This window comes from Salmo trutta, chromosome 13 (assembly GCF_901001165.1).
Source record: "Salmo trutta chromosome 13, fSalTru1.1, whole genome shotgun sequence".
NCBI lineage: Eukaryota > Metazoa > Chordata > Actinopteri > Salmoniformes > Salmonidae > Salmo > Salmo trutta.
Genome location: NC_042969.1, coordinates 16,401,075 through 16,421,840, shown reverse-complemented (window position 1 = coordinate 16,421,840; position 20,766 = coordinate 16,401,075). Strand labels below are relative to the sequence as shown.

The window sequence follows — 20,766 nt, the reverse complement described above, 5'->3', positions numbered from 1 at the left end:
GAACAAATTCGTATTTACAATGACGGCCTACCCCGGACGACGCTGGCCCAATTGTGCGCATCCCTATGGGACTCCCAATTACGGCCGGATGTTATACAGCCTGGATTCGAACCAGGGACTGTAGTGACGCATCTTGCACTGAGATGCACTGCCTAGACCACTGCGCCACTCCATTCTAGTCATGGAGTTAACCCTCAAAATATAATCCATTCGAGATGCAAATGTTATTTTGTCAAATATACATTGTAAACCTGTTTCAAGAGAACCAACATGAATAGTCTGAAATTTTCCACCAAAAACTGGTGGAAATGAAATGAAAACATGTTTTTTTGCGCAGGCGCGGTAGGGCATGCCCGCTATCTGCATCGCTGTTGGTTTTCCTTCCTGCCCGTTTCACCAGATTCCCATCTGAAATCGACACAGCAGACTGTACGACCTAAAATAAGATATTTTCTGTGGTAAAATTACGGTTTCTTCGTGGCAAGGCAAAAGGCAACGGCTGGAGGTAACGCGGCAAGTAAAGTTGGATACGAGGGACATAGTTTTTAAATATAGTATTATAATTAGCTTCATTTTTTTTTACATTTACAACGACAGCTTGTGTGGTTTAAAAACAGGTCAAGTTGTCAGCTTTGACACAGTAGTGCAACATGCTAGCTAACGTTAACTAAGTCGCTAGCGCAAGGCCTGCAAACTGTAGCTAGCAGAGTCAAAAGGATGTTAATAACAATAGCTTGCTAATGAAATCTTGACTGTCAAGATTAGCCATGTCACTGGCTAGTAATGGGCCCTCAAATTGATGTTAGCTAACTGGCTTGATAGTTTAGCGACACCCCTTTCACCTGGTTAACACAACCACAGTCATAATTATGGATCAACTCCGCCCATTTCCACTAATTTCTCTAACATTTCATGTGAAACCTAACCATAATTAACCAAATGCCTAACCATAACCTTAAATTAGGACCAAAAAGCTTTTTTTTTATTGTTAATTTTGACTTTGTGGCTATGGAATCTGACTTAGTACCTGTGTTGTCTAACGTTGGTCTAGTGGAAACCCGTTCAACAATCATTTAGCGTTTTATTCTACCGTTCTGAACAGGAAGACAAATTTAGCAGACAGTTTTGTCCTGTGCTTTGGAGTTCGTAAACAAACTAATTCAGAATAATTAAGATTGGATTGTGCAAGTGTGTAATCTTTGGAAATAATATGTCTTTCTTTCAACTTTGTGTGCATCATTTGGAAGGTGCTTCACATAGCATATCCATGACAGCATTGGCAAGCAAATTGGGAGTTCCTAGAAGGCGTTACCCAAGATCCTATAGCAAGAGTACAATGATCAGACCTGTTTTTTTTACAGAGTCTGGTTCAGGACAGTTAATTTGTACAAGGTGACAACTCTAATGACCCTTCATTGACACTTCTACCACCCTCTGACTTACACTACATGACCACAAGTATGTGGACACCTGCTCATTAAACATTTCATTGTTAAATCATAGGTATTAATATGAAGTTGGTCCCCCCCATGCTGCTGTAACAGCCACTCTTTTGGGAAGGCTTTGCGCTAGATGTTGGAACATTGCTGTGGGGACTTGCTAACAATCAGCTACGAGCATTAGTGAGGTCGGGCACTGATGTTGGGTGAGTAGGCCTGGCTTGCATTCAGTGTTCCAGTTCATCCCAAAGTTCTTCCACACCGATCTTGACAAACCATTATTGTATGAAACTCGCTTTGTGCACTGGGGGCATTGTCATGCTGAAACAGGAAAGGGCCTTCCCCAGACTGTTTCCACAAAGTTGGAAGAACAGACTTGTCTAGAATGTCGTTGTATGCTGTAGTGTTAAGATTTCTCTTCACTGAAACTAAGGGGCCTAGTCCGAATCATGAAAAACAGCCCCAAACCATTATTCCTCCTCCACCAAACTTTAGTGTGGACTATGCATTGGGGTAGGTAGTGTTCTCCTGGCATCCGCCATACCCAAATTTGTCCGTCGGACTGCAAGATGGTGAAGCGTTATTCATCGCTCCAGAGAACACTTTCATTGCTCCAGAGTCCAATGGTGGCGAGCTTTACACCACTCCAGCCGACGCTTGGCATTGCGCATTGTGATCTTATGCTCCTGACGAACAGTTCTTGTGCTGACGTTGCTTTCAGAGGCAGTTTGGAACTCGGTAGTGAGTGTTGCAACCGAGGACAGACGATTTTTACGTGCTACAGCCCTCGGCGGTCCTTTTCTGTGAGCTTGCGTGGCCTACCATTTTGCGGCTGAGCCGTTGTTGCTCCTAGACGTTTCCACTTCGCAGTGACAGCACTTGCAGTTGACCGGGGCAGAAATTTGAAGTCACTGAGCTCTTCAGTAAGGCCAATGTTTGTCTATGGAGATTGCATGGCGTTGTGCTCAATGTTACACACCTGTCAGCAACGGGTGTGGCTGAAATAGCCAAATCCACTAATTTGAAGGGGTGTCCACATACTTTTGTGTATTTAGAGCATGCTCTGTGTGTAGGACCTTGTGTTTTCAAGACAACTAGGCTGCATAACATCTAGGCAGATGTATAAATTGTGTTTATTTATATATATATATATATATATAACACACACACACATCATTGATTTTAATTCCCCTTCTGATGAACAAATAGCGCCTTTCTCTAAGAACCATTGTACATTAGACCCAAGTGTTATGCAATAATTCTTGTCACTGAGGTGGTAACGGCGGCAAACTTCAATAGAGGCAGCAGCACTTAACTGGATTGTGTTAGTTCGTGATGCACTGGACTGCATTACCAAACCTGCAAAAGATCCTTCTTACATTGGCAACCTGGTCATTGTTTTATAGAATATTAACACTAGTCCTACCCAGGGGAGAATAACTGCCCCCTCTCATTGAAGCCACGGCAGTTGAATGCCGAATGCGGTACTGCAGGCATTGTTAGCAGTGAAGGAAAAACCTGCTTACACAAGATCCTTCTTACATTGGCAACCTGGTCATTGTTTTATAGAATATTAGTATCAACACTAGTCCTACCCAGGGAAGAATAACTGCCCCCTCTCATTGAAGCCACGGCAGTTGAAGGCCGAATGCGGTACTGCAGGCATTGTTATCAGTGAAGGAAAAAAAGTAATAATTTAGAAGACATTCATGGTACCAATAATTGCTTCTAATACACCAGATGTATGTCCTTGAACCTATTTATTTTAAAATCGCACACAGAAGTTATAATTTAGTTGCTAATGTAACCTGCCGTATCCCGGTCGGCCTTCAACTTGAGTTACTCAATGAGAGGGGGCAGCACTGAGCTAGACTGCAACGTCACTTCCTGGCGTAGCTCAAACTGTGAATGTTATGTCTCCATGAGACGCTATCGTAACCGACTTAATTTGGCTTCAATGCGATATTGAGTTTTCACATTGGAATGAATGGTGTCAAGTGATCGATGGCTTTATCCATTCATATAAACAGTCATTGGTCCTACCGCAGTGCAGAACCTAATGCCTTCTGGATACAAGCCTTGTTGTCACACAATCCTTCTCTACTATGCATGAGGGAGTTTTTGCAGACTGGTTGACCATCCATTTACAATGTTATTATAGCCATGGCATGTTTTGCTGAGAGGAACAGGAAGCTTCCATTCACAGTTTCAGCATCAATAGATAATATTGTGTTTTAAATATGTGGATTTTCTATTACATTTTTTTTATTTTTATTCCCTCCCACAGGTTGAAAATCATCCAAGAGGTTGTCTCCCCAGCGGTGATGTTTGTGGCGTAGGCTCAGCGTGTGTCTCACCTCCCATGGCTGTTACCACCATGGACCCAGAGTCAGCCCGCACATCACAGCCCCAGGGCTCCCTTGGTAAAAGTGGTGGCTCCCTGCTATCTGGCAGGGGTTTGGGGGCAGCGCTCACCCCTCGAGGGAAGCACTATGCGTGTGGTTCCATAGCTGCCTTCACCAACATCATGGTGACATTCCCCATCCAGAAAGTTCTGTTCAGGCAGCAGCTGCACGGTGTGCGGGCCAGAGAGGCCGTCGGACAGCTCCAACGGGACGGGATGAGGAACCTCTACAGGGGGCTGCTCCCTCCTCTTCTCCAGAAGACCACCACGGTAGCCATCATGTTCGGCCTGTACGAGGACTTCTCCCATGTCTTACTGGACCAGTTGTCCACAGGCAGCGGCATTCCCGAGCTGGTGACGCGGAGCTTCGCAGCTGCACTGGCAGGCACGGCAGAGGCTGCCCTGATGCCGTTTGAGCGGGTGCAGACTCTCCTCCAGGACCACCGGCACCACGGCCGCTTCCACAACACGGCCCACACCTTCCGGACGCTCTTAAGCGAGTACGGTGTGAAGGAGTGCTACCGCGGCCTGGTGCCGGTCTTAATAAGAAACGGTCCCAGTAACATGCTGTTCTTCGGGCTCCGCGGGCCCATCAAGGAGCAGCTCCCTGAGGCCTCCAGCCGGGCCGGCCACCTGGTCAATGACTTTGTGTGTGGAGGGGTGCTGGGGGCGGCGCTGGGGATCATGTTCTACCCGCTGAACGTGGTGAAGTCCCGTGCCCAGTCCCAAGTTGGGGGCGCGTTCCGGCCTTGTGGGGAGGTGTTAATGACGGTTTGGCGGGAGAGAGGCGGCAGCGTGGCCATGCTGTTCAGAGGGGCCCACCTCAACTACCACCGCTCCCTTCTCTCCTGGGGCATCATCAACGCCACATACGAGCTGCTGCTCAAAGTGTTCTGATACTGAACGGGGGATAGAAAGAGGGGGAGGTGTAGAAAGAGGGAGCGGGAGAAAAAATGAAAGACTTGGCTAAGTGTTGTTTGAGGGTGAGGATGAATACAATTTTTTGTGTTTTATTGGATCCCCATTAGCTGTTGCACAAGCAGCAGGTCCATACAGAACATCAATAGACAAGAACAGCTCAATGACAGAACTACATTAAAAAAAATTACCGGCACCTATAGCATTCATATCAATGCATACACACAAACTATCTAGGTCAAATAGGGGAGAGGCGTTGTGCCGCGAGGTGTTGCTTTATCTGTTTTTTGAATTGATGCTGCCTCTTGTGTTTGGCACTTGAAACTGATGTGCCCACTGCCCACCCCAAAAGGTCCAGATAGTTTATGTGGGGGTAAGTGTCTACGGCAAGCAGAAGAGGACAGAGGGTATCTGAAAGGTGAAGTTTCTTTACTGACAATGGCCATCGGGTCAGTGTGAGATGAATTGCTGGTCTTGTTTAAAGTCACAGTATCAAAGTGAGAGGTCTGGGTCCAACGAAAGCCTTCAATCTTTTTTTTATTTTATAAATGTATCAATTGAAATGGATTTGACAAATGATTGACATTCTGTAAGTACCTTTCCCATTGTAGTCTGATGTGGTACCCAACAAAGTTTCAGAGGCGGTTTCATAGGGGGTAAGCCTTTTCACTGACCAAGAGCACCTCTTAAAGAACTGTTCATTGTATTGACCAGTGATTCTGTGTGCATTGATTATTAGTCCCTTCAACCCCTGCTTTTCCTGCTCTGGTTCTCTGACTGTGAGCTCTGCTATTTACCATGTCGATCATCTTGGATTCAGATTCGACCCTCTGTGGCGTACGACCCTAGAGGATTGCGGCGTACGACCCTAACTGTGTTTGTCCTGTAGGTATAACGCTCGCCAGCTTGTAGTCCTAAAACACGGAAATGAGTTACCTCTGGTTCGTTCAGCCATTCCTATAGGGAAAATGAATGGGGAATGAATATGGTTTGGGGATAAACGGCGAAAATAAGGTCAGCATTTAACACAGGCTTAGAAGATCTTATACGTTGTGTTCTATGCGATAATATCAGTAAGTTAACAGGACCTTTAGGAATTATGAAGACTGTGCTTTTTTAATTAAATAAATGCGTCAATTCACAAGTGATGTTAGCTGATGATTATTATTTCATAGAACAAAATGACAAAAATCTCCTAAGCCTGTGTATACCACAGACCTTTATTCAAAAACCCTACAAAAACTCAATTTTGCCATTGCCATGGTTTGTTGGACAAAGCCTGAGTTAGTGCCTACCAAAAGATGCTGTTACTGTTGCTCTCTATAGTGCTTTATTTTACTTGAAAGATGATTGGAAAAAGCAGTAGCTTAGAAGCACAGGGGAACTGGACTAGGGAAGTGCTATATTTCTTCACTGTTATGATGTCATCCAATGCCAATCTAAGCATATCTTGAAAATGTTTGTCAAATGTGTGTTTAATTAGCATATTCCTGAAGTACTACTTGTAGTGTTTGTCTGTCAAAGTGTTGACAAGTACCCATTGGTTTAAGTATAATTCAAATGTACTTGTTACCCATAACTTCTTGTCCTTCATGAAATGGACTGAAAAAACGTGAGGCAATGAGACACAACATTTGGCAATATCTTATAAAAATGACACACCAACAATACAGGAACACAAATGTTTTGCCTATCAATTTATTCTTCCATCTCTCGATGTAATCCTTCATTTATACACTTGTTTCTCTCCATATGTATTTTTCCCTTGCTCTCTTTCTCTCCATTCTTACTGCTGAACACTTGTGCACACCTCTCTGCCCATAACCCCTGTTGACATAATGGGCTCAAATTTTAAGCTTCAGTAGAGGCAGTCGCCGTGCAGCAGCCCACACTGAATATGACAGGCCAGAATAGGGAAGGCATGCTGCTAGGGGATTGAGACTGGGCTAGAAAGAGGGCACTGGAGGAGTGTGTGAAACTAGTATGAGTGAGACTGAATGCAGATGAAAGTGAGAATGAGAAAAGGGATGGGGAGTAGTGTTGTGGCACAGAAAGTGAAATCTGCCATTTCATTTGACCCTCTCGTGATCTGTATGCCTTCTGTATTTTCAACAACAACAATTCTTAGCGCTGAATAAGATCAGTACAGTTTTCAGTTAGTTTTCTAGCTTTGAAGGTACAAGTATGTTTTACTGAGTATTTCAGGAAAAACTGTCACTAGGCTATTAAATAAAACATTTCCAAATTTCAAATTAATGTGCTGCTTACCAAGCCAGCAAGCATTGAAAATAAACAGTTAAAATGTCTGAACGGTTGAAAGAGAAAGCATACCCTTTGGTCAATTTGTGAATAATCTGTCATTTTTCCCCAATCAAAAACAAGTAATGACATTCAATCATATTGTGAAGATACACTATATACAGTCCCTTCGGAAAGTATTCACACCCCTTGACTTTTTCTGTATTTTGTTGTGTTGCAGCTTGAATTTAAAATGGATTAAATTGAGATTTTTTTGGTCACTGCCCTACACACAATACCCATTAATGTCAAAGTAGAATTGTGATTTTTCACAATGTTAGACTAAAAATGAAAGGCTGAAATGTTTTGAGTCCATAAGAATTCAACCCCTTTGTTTAAAAAGACCAGGGAGGTTTTCCAATGTCTCGCAAAGAAGGGCATCTATTGGTAGATGGTTAAACATTTTTTTAAAAGCCATTGAATATCCTTTAGAGCATGGGGAAGTTATTAATTACACGTTCGATAGTGTCTCAATTCACCCAATCACTACAAAGATCTAATTTTATTGGTCACATACACGTGATTTGCAGATGTTATTGCGGGTGTAGCGAAATGCTTATGTTTCTAGCTCCGACCAGTGCAGTAATATCTAACAAATTACACAACATATACCCAATACACACACATCTAAGTAGGAATGAATTAAGACTATATACATATTTACGAGCGATGTCAGAGCGGAACGGACTAAGATACAGTAGAATAGTATAGAAAACAGTAAATCAAATTTTATTGGTCACATACACATGGTTAGCAGATGTTAATGCGAATGTAGCGAAGGCTTGTAAATGCAGTATATACATATGAGATGAGTAATGCAAGATATGTAAACATTAAGTGAATGAGATACCATAGAATACAGTATATAAACTCAGCAAAGAAAGAAACGTCCCTTTTTCAGGACACTGTCTTTAAAAGATAATTTGTAAAAATCCAAATAACTTCACAGATCTTCATTGTAAAGGGTTCAAACACTGTTTCCCATGCTTGTTCAATGAACCATAAACAATTAATGAACATGTACCTGTGGAACGGTCGTTAAGACACTAACAGCTTACTGACGGTTGGCAATTAAGGTCAAGGTTATAAAAACTTAGGACACTAAAGAGGCCTTTCTACTGACTGAAAAACACCAAAAGAAAGATTCCCAGGATCCCTGTTCGTCTGCGTGAACGTGCCTTAGGCATACTGCAATGAGGCATGAGGACTGCAGGTGTGGCCAGGGCAATAAATTGCAATCTCCGTACTGTGAGACACCTAAGACAGCACTACAGGGAGACAGGACGGACAGCTGATTGTCCTCACAGCGGCAGACCACGTGTACAACACCTGCACAGGAACATCACACCTGCGGGACAGGTACAGAATGGCAACAACAACTGCCCGAGTTACACCAGGAACGCACAATCCCTCCATCAGTGCTCAGACTACCCGCAATAGGCTGAGAGAGGCTGGACTGAGGACTTGTAGGCCTGTTGTAAGGCAGGTCTTCACCAGACATCACCGGCAACAACGTCGCTTATGGGCACAAACCCACCGTCGCTGGACCAGACAGGACTGGCAAAAAGTGCTCTTCACTAACAAGTCGCGGTTTTGTCTCACCAGGGGTGATGGTCGGATTCACATTTATCGTTGAAGGAATGAGCGTTACACCGAGGCCTGTACTCTGGAGCGGGATCGATTTGGAGGTGGAGGGTCCGTCATGGTCTGGGGCGGTGTGTCACAGCATCATCGGACTGAGCTTGTTGTCATTGCAGGCAATCTCAACGCTGTGTTACATGGAAGACATCCTCCTCCCTCATGTGGTACCCTTCCTGCAGGCTCATCCTGACATGACCCTCCAGCATGACAATGCCACCAGCCATACTGCTTGTTCTGTGCGTGATTTCCTGCAAGACAGGAATGTCACTGTTCTGCCGTGGCCAGCGAAGAGCCCGGATCTCAATCCCATTGAGCACGTCTGGGACCTGTTGGATCGGAGGGTGAACTTGCCTTGGTGGAAGAGTGGGGTAACATCTCACAGCAAGAGCAGGCAAATCTGGTGCAGTCCATGAGGAGGAGATGCACTGCAGTACTTAATACAGCTGGTGGCCACACCAGATACTGACTGTTATTTTTGATTTTGACCCCCCCCACCCTTTGTTCAGGGACACATTATTCCATTTCTGTTAGTCACATGTCTGTGGAACTTGTTCAGTTTATGTCTCAGTTGTTGAATCTTGTTATGTTCATACAAATATTTACACGTTAAGTTTTCTGAAAATAAACGCAGTTGACAGTGAGAGGACTTTTCTTTTGTTTGTTTACATATGAGATGGGAAATGCAAGATATGTAAACATTATTAAGTGACTAAGATACCGTAGAATAGTATAGAATACAGTATATACATATGAGATGAGTAATACCAGATATGTACATATATGTACATTATTAAAGTGACTAGTGTTCCATTCCTTAAAGTGGCCAGTGATTTCTAGTCTATGCCTATAGGCATCTGCCTCTAATGTGCTAGTGATGGCTGTTTAATAGATATTGGCGTCCTTCCTAACTCAGTTGCCAAAGAGGAAAGAAACTGCTCAGGAATTTCACCATTAGGCCAATGTTGACTTTAAAACAGTTACAGAGTTTATTGGCTGTGATAGGAGAAAACTGAGTATGGAACAACATTGTAATTACTCCACAATACTAACCTAATTGACAGAGTGAAAAGAAGGAAGCCTGTACAGAATACAAATATTCCAAAACAGCCATCCTGTTTGCAGCAAGGCACTAAAGTAATTCTTTAAAAAATGTGGCAAAGCAATGATCTTTTTGTCCTGAATACAAAGTGTTATGTTTGGGGCAAATCCAATGCAACACATTATTACTGAGTACCATTCTCCACATTTTCAAGCATAGTGGTGGCTGCATCATGTTATGGTTATGCTTGCAATCGTTCAGGACTGGGATTTTCAGGATAAAAATAAACAGAATGGAGCTAAGCACAGGCAAAATCCTAGAGGAAAACATGGTTCAGTCTGCTTTCCACCAGACACTGGGAGATTAATTCACCTTTCAGCAGGACAATAACCTAAAATACATGGCCAAATCTACACTGGATTTGCTTACCAAGAAGACAGTGAATGTTGGCCGAGTTACAGTTTTAACTTAAACCTGCTCGAAAATCTATGGCAAGACTTTAAAATGGTTATCTAGCAATGATTAATAAACCAATTTGACAGAGCTTGAAGAATTTAGAAAATAATCATGCAAATAGATATACAAATCTTTTTCTGCACTGTCGATGACGTAAATCATCACATCAGTGTTCTCAAAGTAGTGTACAGTCCAGGTGTGCAAAGCCCATAGAAACTTACCCAGAAAGACTCAGCTGTAATGACTGCCAAAGGTGATTCTCCCATGTATTGACTCAGGGGTGTGAATACTTATGTAAATGAGATATTTCTGTATTTAATTTTCAATCAATTTGCAGAAATGTCCAAAAAACATGTTTTTAATTTGTCATTATGGGGAATTGTGTGTAGATGGGTGAGGAAAAAACATTATTTAATCCATTTTGAATTCAGGCTGTAATGCAACAAACTGTGGAATAAGTCAAGTGGTATGAATACTTTCTGAAGGCACTGTATACAAAAGTATGTGGATATCCTTTCAAATTAGAGGACTTGGCTATTTTAGCCACGCATAGCTGATAGGTGTATGAAATCAAGCACACAGCCATGCAATCTCCATAGACAACCATTAGCAGTAGAATTGCCTAACTGAAGAGCTCAATGAATTTCAACGTGGCACCGTCATAGGATGCCACCGTTCCAGCAAGTCAGTTCGTCATATTTCTGCCCTGCTAGAGCTGCCCTGGTCAACTGTAAGTGCTGTTATTGTGAAGTGGAAATGTCTAGGAGCAACAACTGCTCAGCAGCGAAGTGGTAGGCCACACAAACTCACAGAACGGGACCGGCGAGTGCCGAAGCACGTAGCGCATAAAAATTGTCTGTCCTCACTACCGAGTTCCAAACTGCCTCTGGAAGCAATGTCAGCACAATAACTATTCGTCAGAGATTTTCATGAAATGGGTTTCCATGGCTGATTAGCCGCACACAAGCCTAAGATTACCATGCGCAATGCCAAGTGTCGGCTGGAGTGGTGTAAAGCTTGCCACTGTTGGACTCTGGAGCAGTGGAAACACGTTCTCTGGAGTGATGAATCACGCTTTACCATCTGGCAGTGCCCCCGTACACAAAGTGAGGTTCATACAGAAATGGTTTGTTGAGAATGGTGTGGAAGAACCTGACTGGCCTGCACAAAGCCCTGAACTCAACCCCATCGAACACCTTTGGGATGAATTGGAACACCAACTACGAGTCAGGCCTAATCGCCCAACACCAGTGCCCGACCTCACTGATGCTCTTGTGGCTGAATAGAAGCAAGTCCCTTCAGCAATGTTCCAACATCTAGTGGAAAGCATTCCCAGAAGAGTGGAGGCTGTTATAGCAGCAAAGTGGGGACCAACTCCATAATGCCCATGATTTTGGAATGAGATGGTCGACAAGTAGGTGTCCACATACTTTTGGTCATGTAGTGTAATTAACAATTTAGTATAGATTTGTAGAAGTGTAGATTTTTTATAAGAAGACACCCATATGTTTTATAGAAATGCTTCTTAAACCGTTGTGTATGTGTGTCATCATTTGGGTGTGAGTGAGTCAACATTTTCATCGTGAACATGACGCTTCAGATCTTCCATTTTCGGTTGTCATTACTCACTGTTACTGTTCACCTTGTTCTTACCGAAACGACCAGCTAATCCCTATTGACAAACCACACAGGAAATTTTGCCATGCATACTACTCAAAGCACACTTTCATTGTATGTCCATATAAGCTTACAAACCATAACTTTAATAATCAACACAATAAAGGGTATGTCTACATGCTATTGTATTATGGCAATTTCAGGGCAAGAAACATTTTGCCATTCCCCTAATCTCCACTACCCAGAAGTAAAATTCTCGCGACAGTATGTCACTTCCATTTACATGCAGAATCTGTCCACAAGACATTAGCCTTCACCCGAAACGGTAACACCAACCGAACAATCTTACTGGTACAGCCTGCGACTGGGGAAATGAGGACAACCGTCAAGCCAAGCCACAGGGCTGGTTAGTATGGCTATGTGAGGGCCTGGATCTGACTGCTGGGTTAAGAAGTCAGACGTTGGAAGATAACGATCAGATTAAGGGCAATGTGACATGGGGACTTTGGTCTGGAGAGAGAGATGGACCGGGCAGAAGGCACAGGCGTGCCCCAGGCAGTTCAGCTAGGGCTTCCCCCTGTAGATTGCTACTGAAAGGCCTTTTGTCTTTCTATGGGTGTTCACTAATCAGAACTAAGTAGGAAAGTGCAGTGTGACTTTTACACATATTCAGAGGTGGATTTTCATTAGCTTGCTTAGTTTCCACTATATTGTTTTTGCTTACACAGTCATTCTGGGTAAGTGATGACTCATGTTAAAGGGATGATGGAAGGAAGCCCAGTATTGTGACAAGCCCTGTTCACAAGTACTGCTACAAATATTTACCCCTGTTCACAAGTACTGCTACAAATATTTACCCCTGGGTTCAATGTCAGGTCAACATTTCTGTTCCTAAGTCATGGTGAACAGGGCCAATTAATAGGCTTATTATACAGATGCAGATCCCAACTGAATATTTGAGAAATGGCTGCTGCCCAGAGCGGTCAAACAGCTTGTTGTGTTTGTGGTTTTACATTGTTCCATAGTGTCTTATCACAAACTACCAGGATAGAGAATGGGCTAGTGGCCAAAACAGCCCAAAATATGACATCACATCACATTTGTTTTCAAACAATACTTTAATTAAGATCAACGTTAATGATGAATGGCATGAAAAGAAAATATCCATAATTGATTGTTCTTCCATGAAGTTTCCTGCTCAGTTGGTAGAGCACGGCGCTTGCAATGCCAGTGTTGTGAGTTTGATTTCCACGTGAGACCAGTATGAACTCACTACTATAAGTCCTTCTGGATAAATGTAAACGTTTAATGACATCAAAGACAGATATGGCTTCAGGGAAGTTTCTCTAAAGAGACTAGTTTCTCTGTAGAGTGTATTCCCATGAAATAGTAGATGCACCTCCCTTTCCAACCTGGTCTGCCCTTTTCCAGAGACAGCAGTTAGATCTTACATGCCTTTTTTCTGTTATCTATTTAAACATGTTAAATCAATAAATGACTGCGCAGTGTTTAGAATCAGTTTCTATCCCATTTTTTGTCATAGGTACAATATTGAAGTCCCTCCAGATCTAATGGATTTAACTGAGGGAGATTAACAGGTGGCATCAGATGTCGATGAGCCAATTGGTGGGCAGCACTTTGGATAAACCAAGCTGAGCCAAACCATCCAGATAGTTATAGTGTATCGTGAAAGTATTCACCCCCTTGGCATTTGTCCTATTTTGTTGCCTTACAACCTGGAATTAAAATTGATTTTTGGGGGGGTTTGTGTTATTGATTTACACAACATGCCTAGCACTTTGAAGATACAAAATATGTTTTATTGTGAAACAAATAAGACCAAAAAACTGAAATCTTGAGCATGCATAACTATTCCCCCCCCAAGTCAATACTTTGTAGAGCCACCTTTTGCAGCAATTACAGCTGCAAGTCTCTTGGGGTATGTCTCTATAAGCTTGGCACACCCAGCTACTGTGATTTTTGCCCATTCTTCAAGACAAAACTGCCCCAGCTCCTTCAAGTTGGATGGGTTCCACTGGTGCACAGCAATCTTTAAGTCATACTACAGATTCTCAATTGGATTGAGGTCTGGGCTTTGACTAGGCCATTCCAAGACATTTAATTGTTTCCCCTTAAATGACTCAAGTGTTTCTTTAGCAGTATGCTTAGGGTCATTGTCCTGCTGAAAGGTGAACCTCCGCCCCAGTCTCAAATCTCTGGAAGACTGAAACAGGTTTCCCTCAAGAATTACCCTGTATTTAGCACCATCCATCATTCCTTCAATTCTGTCCAGTTTCCCAGTCCCTGCCGATGAAAAACATCCCCACAGCATGATGCTGCCACCACCATGCTTCACTGTGGGGATGTTGTTCTCGGGGTGATGAGAGGTGTTGGCTTTGCGCCAGACATAGCGTTTTCCTTGATGGCCAAAAAGCTCAATATTAGTCTCATCTGACCAGAGTACCTTCTTCCATATGTTTGGGGAGTCTCCCACATGCCTTTTGGCGAACACCAATACGTGTTTGCTTATTTTCTTCTTTAAGCAATGGCTTTTTTCTGGTCACTTTCCGTAAAGCCCAGCTCTGTGGAGTGTACGGCTTAAAGTGGTCCTATGGACAGATACTCCAATCTCCACTGTGGAGCTTAGCAGCTCCTTCAGGGTTATCTTTGGTCTCTTTGTTGCCTATCTGATTAATGCCCTCCTTGCCTGGTCCGTGAGTTTTGGTGGGAGGCCCTCTCTTGGCAGGTTTGTTGTGGTGCCATACTCTTTCCATTTTATAATAATGGATTTAATGGTGCTCTGTGGGATGTTCAAAGTTTCAGATATTGTTTTATAACCTAACCCTGATCTCTACTTCTCCACAACTTTGTCCCTGACCTGTTTGGAGAGCTCCTTGGTCTTCGTGGTGTCGCTTGCTTGGTGGTGTCCCTTGCTTAGTAGTGTTGCAGACTCTGGGGCCTTTCAGAACAGGTTTGTATATATACTGAGATCATGTGACACTTAGATTGCACACAGGTGAACTTTATTTAACTAATTATGTGACATCCGAAGGTAATTGGTTGCACCAGATCTTATTTAGGGGCTATTTTTTTTTATTTCACTTCACCAATTTGGACTATTTTGTGTATGTCCATTACATGAAATCCAAATAAAAATCCATTTAAATTACAGGCTGTAATGCAACAAAATAGGAAAAACGCCAAGGGAGTATAAGGAGTGATATAGTGCTAAAAAGAGATTGACTCAATCTGATTCGGTTGGCGATAATACCATTACATATACAGTTGAAGTCGGAAGTTTACATACACCTTAACCAAATACATTTAAACTCCTACATTTAATCCTAGTAAAAATTCCCTGTTTTAGGTCAGTTAGGATAACCACTTTATGTGAAGTGTCAGAATAATAGTAGAGAATTATTTATTTCAGCTTTTATTTATTTCATCACATTCTCAGTGGGTCAGATGTTCACATACACTCAATTAGTATTTGGTAGCATTGCCTTTAAATTGTTTAACTTGGGTCAAACGTTTCAGGTAGCCTTCCACAAGCTTCCCACAATAAATTGGGGGAATTTTGGCCCATTCCTCCTGACAGAGCTGGTGTAACTGAGTCAGGTTTGTAGGCCTTCTTTTAGCACACGCTTTTTCAGTTCTGCCCACAAATTTTCTATGAGATTGAAGTCAGGGCTTTGTGATGGCCACTCCAATACCTTGACTTTGTTGTCCACAAGCCATTTTGTCACAACTTTGGAAGTATGCTTGGTGACATTGTCCATTTTGAAGACCCATTTGCGACCAAGCTTTAACTTCCTGAATGATGTCTTGAGATGTTGCTTCAATATATCCACATAATTTTCCTTCCTCTTGACGCCATCTATTTTGTGAAGTGCACCAGTCCCTCCTGCAGCAAAGCACCCCCACAACATGATGCTGCCACCCCCGTGCTTCACAGTTGGGATGGTGTTCTTTGGCTTGCTAGCCTCCCCGTGTGCAGTTGCAAACCGTAGTCTGTCTTTTTTATGACGGGTTTGGAGCAGTGGCTTCTTCCTTGCTGAGCGGCCTTTCAGGTTATGTTGATATAGGACTCACTTTACTGTGGATATAGATACTGTTGTACCTGTTTCCTCCAGCATCTGCACAAGGTCCTTTGCTTTTTTTCTGGGATTGATTTGCACTTTTCGCACCAAAGTACGTTAATCTCTAGGAGACAGAACGTGTCTCCTTCCTGAGCGGTATGACGGCTGCGTGGTCCCATGGTGTTTATACTTGTGCACTATTGTTTGTACAGATAAAAGTGGTACCTTCAGGTATTTGAAAATTGCTCCCAAGGATGAACCAGACTTGTGGAGGTCTCCAATTTTTTTTCTGAGATCTTGGCTGATTTCTTTTCATTTTCCCATGATGTCAAGCAAAGAGGCACTGAGTTTGAAGGTAGGCCTTGAAATACATCCACAGGTACACTTCCAATTGACTCAAATTATGTCATTTAGCCCATCAGAAGGTTCTAATGCCATTACATACTTTTCTGGAATTTTCCAAGCTGTTTAAAGGCACAGTCAACTTAGTGTATGTAAACTTCTGACCCACTGGAATTGTGATACAGAGAATTATAAGTGAAATAATCTGTCTGTAAACAGTTGTTGGAAAAATTACTTGTGTCATGCACAAAGTAGATGTCCTAACCGACTTGCCAAAACTATAGTTTGTTAACAAGACATGTGTGGAGTGGTTGAAAAACGAGTTTTAATGACTCCAACCTAAGTGTATGTAAACTTCTGACTTCAACTGTAGTGTCGATAATCTTAAATACTTATTACAAATGTCTTGGAACTTGTTTGAATCTGATGCTACAGGCAAATCTGTGTTTAGCTTGAACAAAAAGGAGGAGAATGATAGCGTCAATCAAATAGCTGTGTGTCTCATCAAACGAAAGGCAAAACACCCATTTATTTAGTCCAAGTTCAGATTGAATATGTTTACAGAATCTTGACTGGGGCTCTGTCCAGGATCAGTGAGTTGTAAACAGTTTCCAGTCACAGAACAGCTCTGCATTTTACCCACAACACAGCAGGTTGGAAGCAACTGCTGAGATATGTTGCATCCGATTACGTGCAACGTTGCAGAACATTGCAATCCTGAACATACCCGTGATCATAGTCCAGACACTCCAGTATAATACACGGAAGCGCTCTATATTTCCAGTCACAAAGACTATAAAACATATGCAGGTATTCTTGTCTTTAATGTAACACAATTGTAACAGAGAATGATATTTGGGAGAACAGGGAAGTAGTGGTTATGTTTGCATAGCCATAAACCAAGGAAGGACAGATAGACTCAAACTAACACAAACATAGATGTATATCTATCTACAGGTCTGGTACAAACCGAATCAGTCAGTCCGCCCGTCTGCAGAGCTAAACATGGGCAAGTAGTAAAATAGTAAAAATTGTGGCTCAGTGTTAAATGCCTTTGGATCGTTGCTACATATGTTTTAACAGTCAGCCTTCCTTGTGCCTTGTCAAAACCTTTTTACAAAATACCAAATTAATATCCTTTCCACTATTCCCACACCCACGCAATGCACCCCAGAAAAATATATGTATCCTTTGGATTCAAAGTTGATATACTGTATAATTACTGCATATAAGCGTTTGGGTTATTGAGTGTTTTCTCCATTCAAGCATTCGCACACAAGTAGTCAGTCAGGAGCCAGAAATGGAACAGAAATAAATAGCTTTCACATGGTTCATTTCTCTTCTTAAAGGTGCAATCTGTTGATTTATTTTATGGTCAATAGTGCTGATTTGATGTAAACGGAAGGGGTGGGTCTTCGCGAATGTAAAAGTTTGTGTTGTGTTTTACTATTTGGCATAACATGCTCGTTGTACTTTTTCCTAGAGTTCCCAATAGAAAAATCAAAGTTACAGATTGCACCTTTAACTGGATTCGAAGAAATCATTAAAGCAGCTAAAGCAGACACTAGCCCAGAGGAGGAACGGAAGGTGGGGGGAGATAGAATAAACTACAACATCAATAGGGTCTTACACCAGCAAGGACCATGGCGCAAACAGTCATAGAAATTAATACATACATAAATACGTACATACATAATTCATACATACAGTATACAATAAGAAGATAGATAGTTAGTTATAAAATACCTATGTACAAATGCATAGTCCAGATGAGTCCATCGGGAGACCTAGCAGTAATGGCAGTCAGTGGAAGAGGTTATTTTCATCATTTAGGGATGTGTGTGTGTGTGTGTGTGTGTGTGTGTGTGTGTGTGTGTGTGTGTGTGTGTGTGTGTGTGTGTGTGTGTGTGTGTGTGTGTGTGTGTGTGTGTGTACTGTATCACCTTAGTTCTGGTAGCGAGAAGGAGTTCAAAAGTTGAGAGGTGTGTGACCCGGCGTGTCCGGCGAGTGCGTCCTGAATAGCTGTGTTAGCGCAAAGACGGAAGAGATGAGCACCGTGCACCGTTTGGCCAGTAGCCTCACCCCCTCGCCCTCTCCCTGTCCATCTCCAGACCCCATCCCACCGCCAGACCCGGCCCCGGCTCCAGCAGTCTCCACAGCCCCAACAAACTCCCTGTACAGCCCTACGATCTCCTTCAGCTTGTCCAGAGCCTCCTTCTGGCCCCCATCATCATCAGTGCTCTGGATCTGACCCCCGTTGCGGCAGACGTCACATCCAGGACAGGGGTGTGTTCTCAGGCAGGCTGCGGAGAGCTGCACCAGGGCACTGAAACTGTTGGATAAGGAACGAAGCGCCTCCTCTGGAGCCCAGCCCACACGCGTGGCACGTTGGCACCCTGTTGCCAACCGCCGTGCCTCCGCCTGGAGTAAATTCCTCTCAGGCTCCGTCATGGGCGGAGGACTTGCACCTCCACAGCACGCGGTTGGACCGTCCCCTTGGGTTGGGTTGGGTCCCCCTTCTCCACCCTCATCCTGATCTGTTTTGGAGGGTTCTGATGATGGTGGTGGCCCATCCAGGATCAGTAGGAGCTGATTGATGTCCTGTCTCAGGGAGACGAAGCCCCCTTTCAGCCCCACGTAGTGCTTGTTGGTGAGGGAACGCAGGGAGCCGATGGGGGGCGTGGGGGAGACAGGGCGGGACAGGAGTGGGCTGAGCTCTGAGGAGGTGGTGGAGAGGGTAGAGAGGGGTCGAGGGGTGTCTCTCAGCAGGGACAGGATGTTTGGGGAGGGGATGGGGGAGGTGGGGGAGGCCAGGGGTGTAGAATGGGCTGGTTTGGGGCGCGTGCGTTTGGAGAACTCGTAGATGGTGAGCTCCTCGTCGAAGCCGCAGCCGTCCTCCACGTCACCGCTGAAGCAGTTGGCATAGACGGTGCGGCAGCCGCAGGCCTCACGGTGGGCAGGGGGAGGGGTGTGCTCCAGAGAGTCCCCCTCTAGGGGCGGGCCTGAACCGCCCCCTAACCCCACCTCTGAGTGGGGCCTGGACTGAGGCTGCTCCGACTTGCAGGACCCCAGGAATCTGTAGGGTTCTGAGACGTGTGCGCTGTTTTCTCTCAGGGTCAGGTTGGGGTGCGACCCGCTCGTCCCGTTGGCCTCCTTCGCACGCGGAGTCACTTCCTGGAACTCTTTGATGGTTGCTATGACAACCTCAGCTCCATCCTCCACCCCTTCCTTCTTCCCTTTTCCCCCTGCAGTCTCACCAACTGTTGCCTGGGCAGTGACCTTGCTGACCTCAGAGGCGCCGCTGACTGACAGACCGGAGCCGTAGCCGGAAGTGACATCCCCGTTGATGGAGCTGGTGGAAGAGTGGTCCAGGGTGCCCAGGATCTCCTGGGAGCGGGTCATGTACCAGGGCAGGGCCTGGATCCTCCCTCTCAGGGCTGAGGTAGGCAGACGGCCCCCCAGGCTGGATGAGCTGACCCTCAGGTCTGAACCTGACCCTGACCTTCCTGTGCTCTCTGGTTCTCCCGCTGTCCCTTTAGAGGAGGTGGTGAGGGAGGTGGTCAGGCTGAGGGGGGCGTCTGTATTTTTGGGCGACAGGTTCTCGTGACTCAGAGAGACCCTCCTCCCAGTCTGATTGCTCCCGTTGCAACTAACCCAGGGGTGGAGGCCATTCGGCGGACACATCCCCTCTTTCTCATTTGGTGAGACCGGGATGGGGAGGACTGATAGGGGATGGAGAGAAGGAGGGGAGGGTTTGGGAGAGAGTGGTGGAGGGGTGGACAGGCTCAACCTGATCTCATCTCCTGAAGCAGAATGTGGAATGGGGGACAAACTTGGCAGCTTTTTCGGGGGGTCCACACCAACCTCTGTTCTGACCTCTCCCTTCAGCAGGGAAACCCTGTTTGTTTTAGTTTCAACATCAGCTGTCTGCTTGTCAGCAGTGACCGGAACACAGTCCTTAGGAAGCACGTGATGAGTCCCGTTCTTAGAACCGTTCTCTTGCTTAGAACTGTTCTCTATCTTGGGCCCGTTCTCCACACCCTGTGGACCAGCAGGGGGTTGCTGGCTCTTCCGTACCGCCGTGATGAGGGGGGAGGCGAGCGGAGGCCCCCCCGCTCCCGAGGTGACTGATTTAAACTCCATGGTGTCTGGTTCCATGGTGTCTACCTCCAGCAGGCCCGCATGGCCCCCACCAGCATCTCCGTTACAGTGGGAGTATGGACCGCCGCGCTGGGGAGACCTCTGGGGGCCCATCTGGGGCTTGGGGGCCAGTTCAGGTTTTATGGGTAGCTGGGGCTTGGGGGCCAATGGTGGAGGCTTGGTCTTGGCATCAACCCTCTGAGTGGAAACCTGGTTTGAGTGGGGCTTTGGGTCTTGTTGGGTCTCCTGCTGTTTCTTGTGGTCAGCGGAGGAGTGCTTCTTTTTGAGGGGTGAGGGAGGCTCCCTCTCTGGTACCACTGGCAGTCCATTCCCTGTGCCACTCCAGCGTTTACTGTGCCTCTTAATGTCAGCCGCATCCAAACTGTTTTCTGT

The 20,766-nt window shown here is 44.7% G+C and overlaps 2 protein-coding genes across 4 annotated transcripts in view; one reads left to right on the top strand and one right to left on the bottom strand.

Moving 5' to 3' along the window:
- The first annotated feature begins 313 nt into the window (after positions 1-313).
- On the top strand, positions 314-7,067 carry LOC115205330 (solute carrier family 25 member 51). Of its 2 annotated transcripts, none has more exons than XM_029771170.1 (2): positions 314-505; positions 3,727-7,067. In XM_029771170.1, the coding sequence occupies exon 2, from the start codon at positions 3,802-3,804 to the stop codon at positions 4,738-4,740; it is 939 nt and encodes a 312-aa protein (XP_029627030.1). In that variant the 5' UTR covers positions 314-505; positions 3,727-3,801; the 3' UTR covers positions 4,741-7,067. The 2 variants fall into 2 exon arrangements, with proteins under 2 accessions (XP_029627030.1, XP_029627031.1); XM_029771171.1 differs by lacking the exon at positions 314-505 and adding an exon at positions 1,310-1,392.
- A 9,667-nt stretch (positions 7,068-16,734) lies between these two features.
- LOC115205329 (FERM and PDZ domain-containing protein 1) overlaps positions 16,735-20,766 on the bottom strand; it is a 33,275-nt gene continuing 29,243 nt past the window's right edge. For both annotated transcript variants that reach the window (XM_029771168.1, XM_029771169.1), the window contains exon 17: positions 16,735-20,762. In XM_029771168.1, coding sequence (XP_029627028.1) covers positions 18,202-20,762 — 2,561 coding nt within the window. In that variant the 3' untranslated portion in view covers positions 16,735-18,201. The remainder of the gene's footprint in view (positions 20,763-20,766) is intronic.

Bases quoted from the DNA above. Each gene is read 5' to 3' on its own strand.
- LOC115205330 (XM_029771170.1), top strand. From the start codon at position 3,802: ATGGCTGTTACCACCATGGACCCAGAGTCAGCCCGCACATCACAGCCC.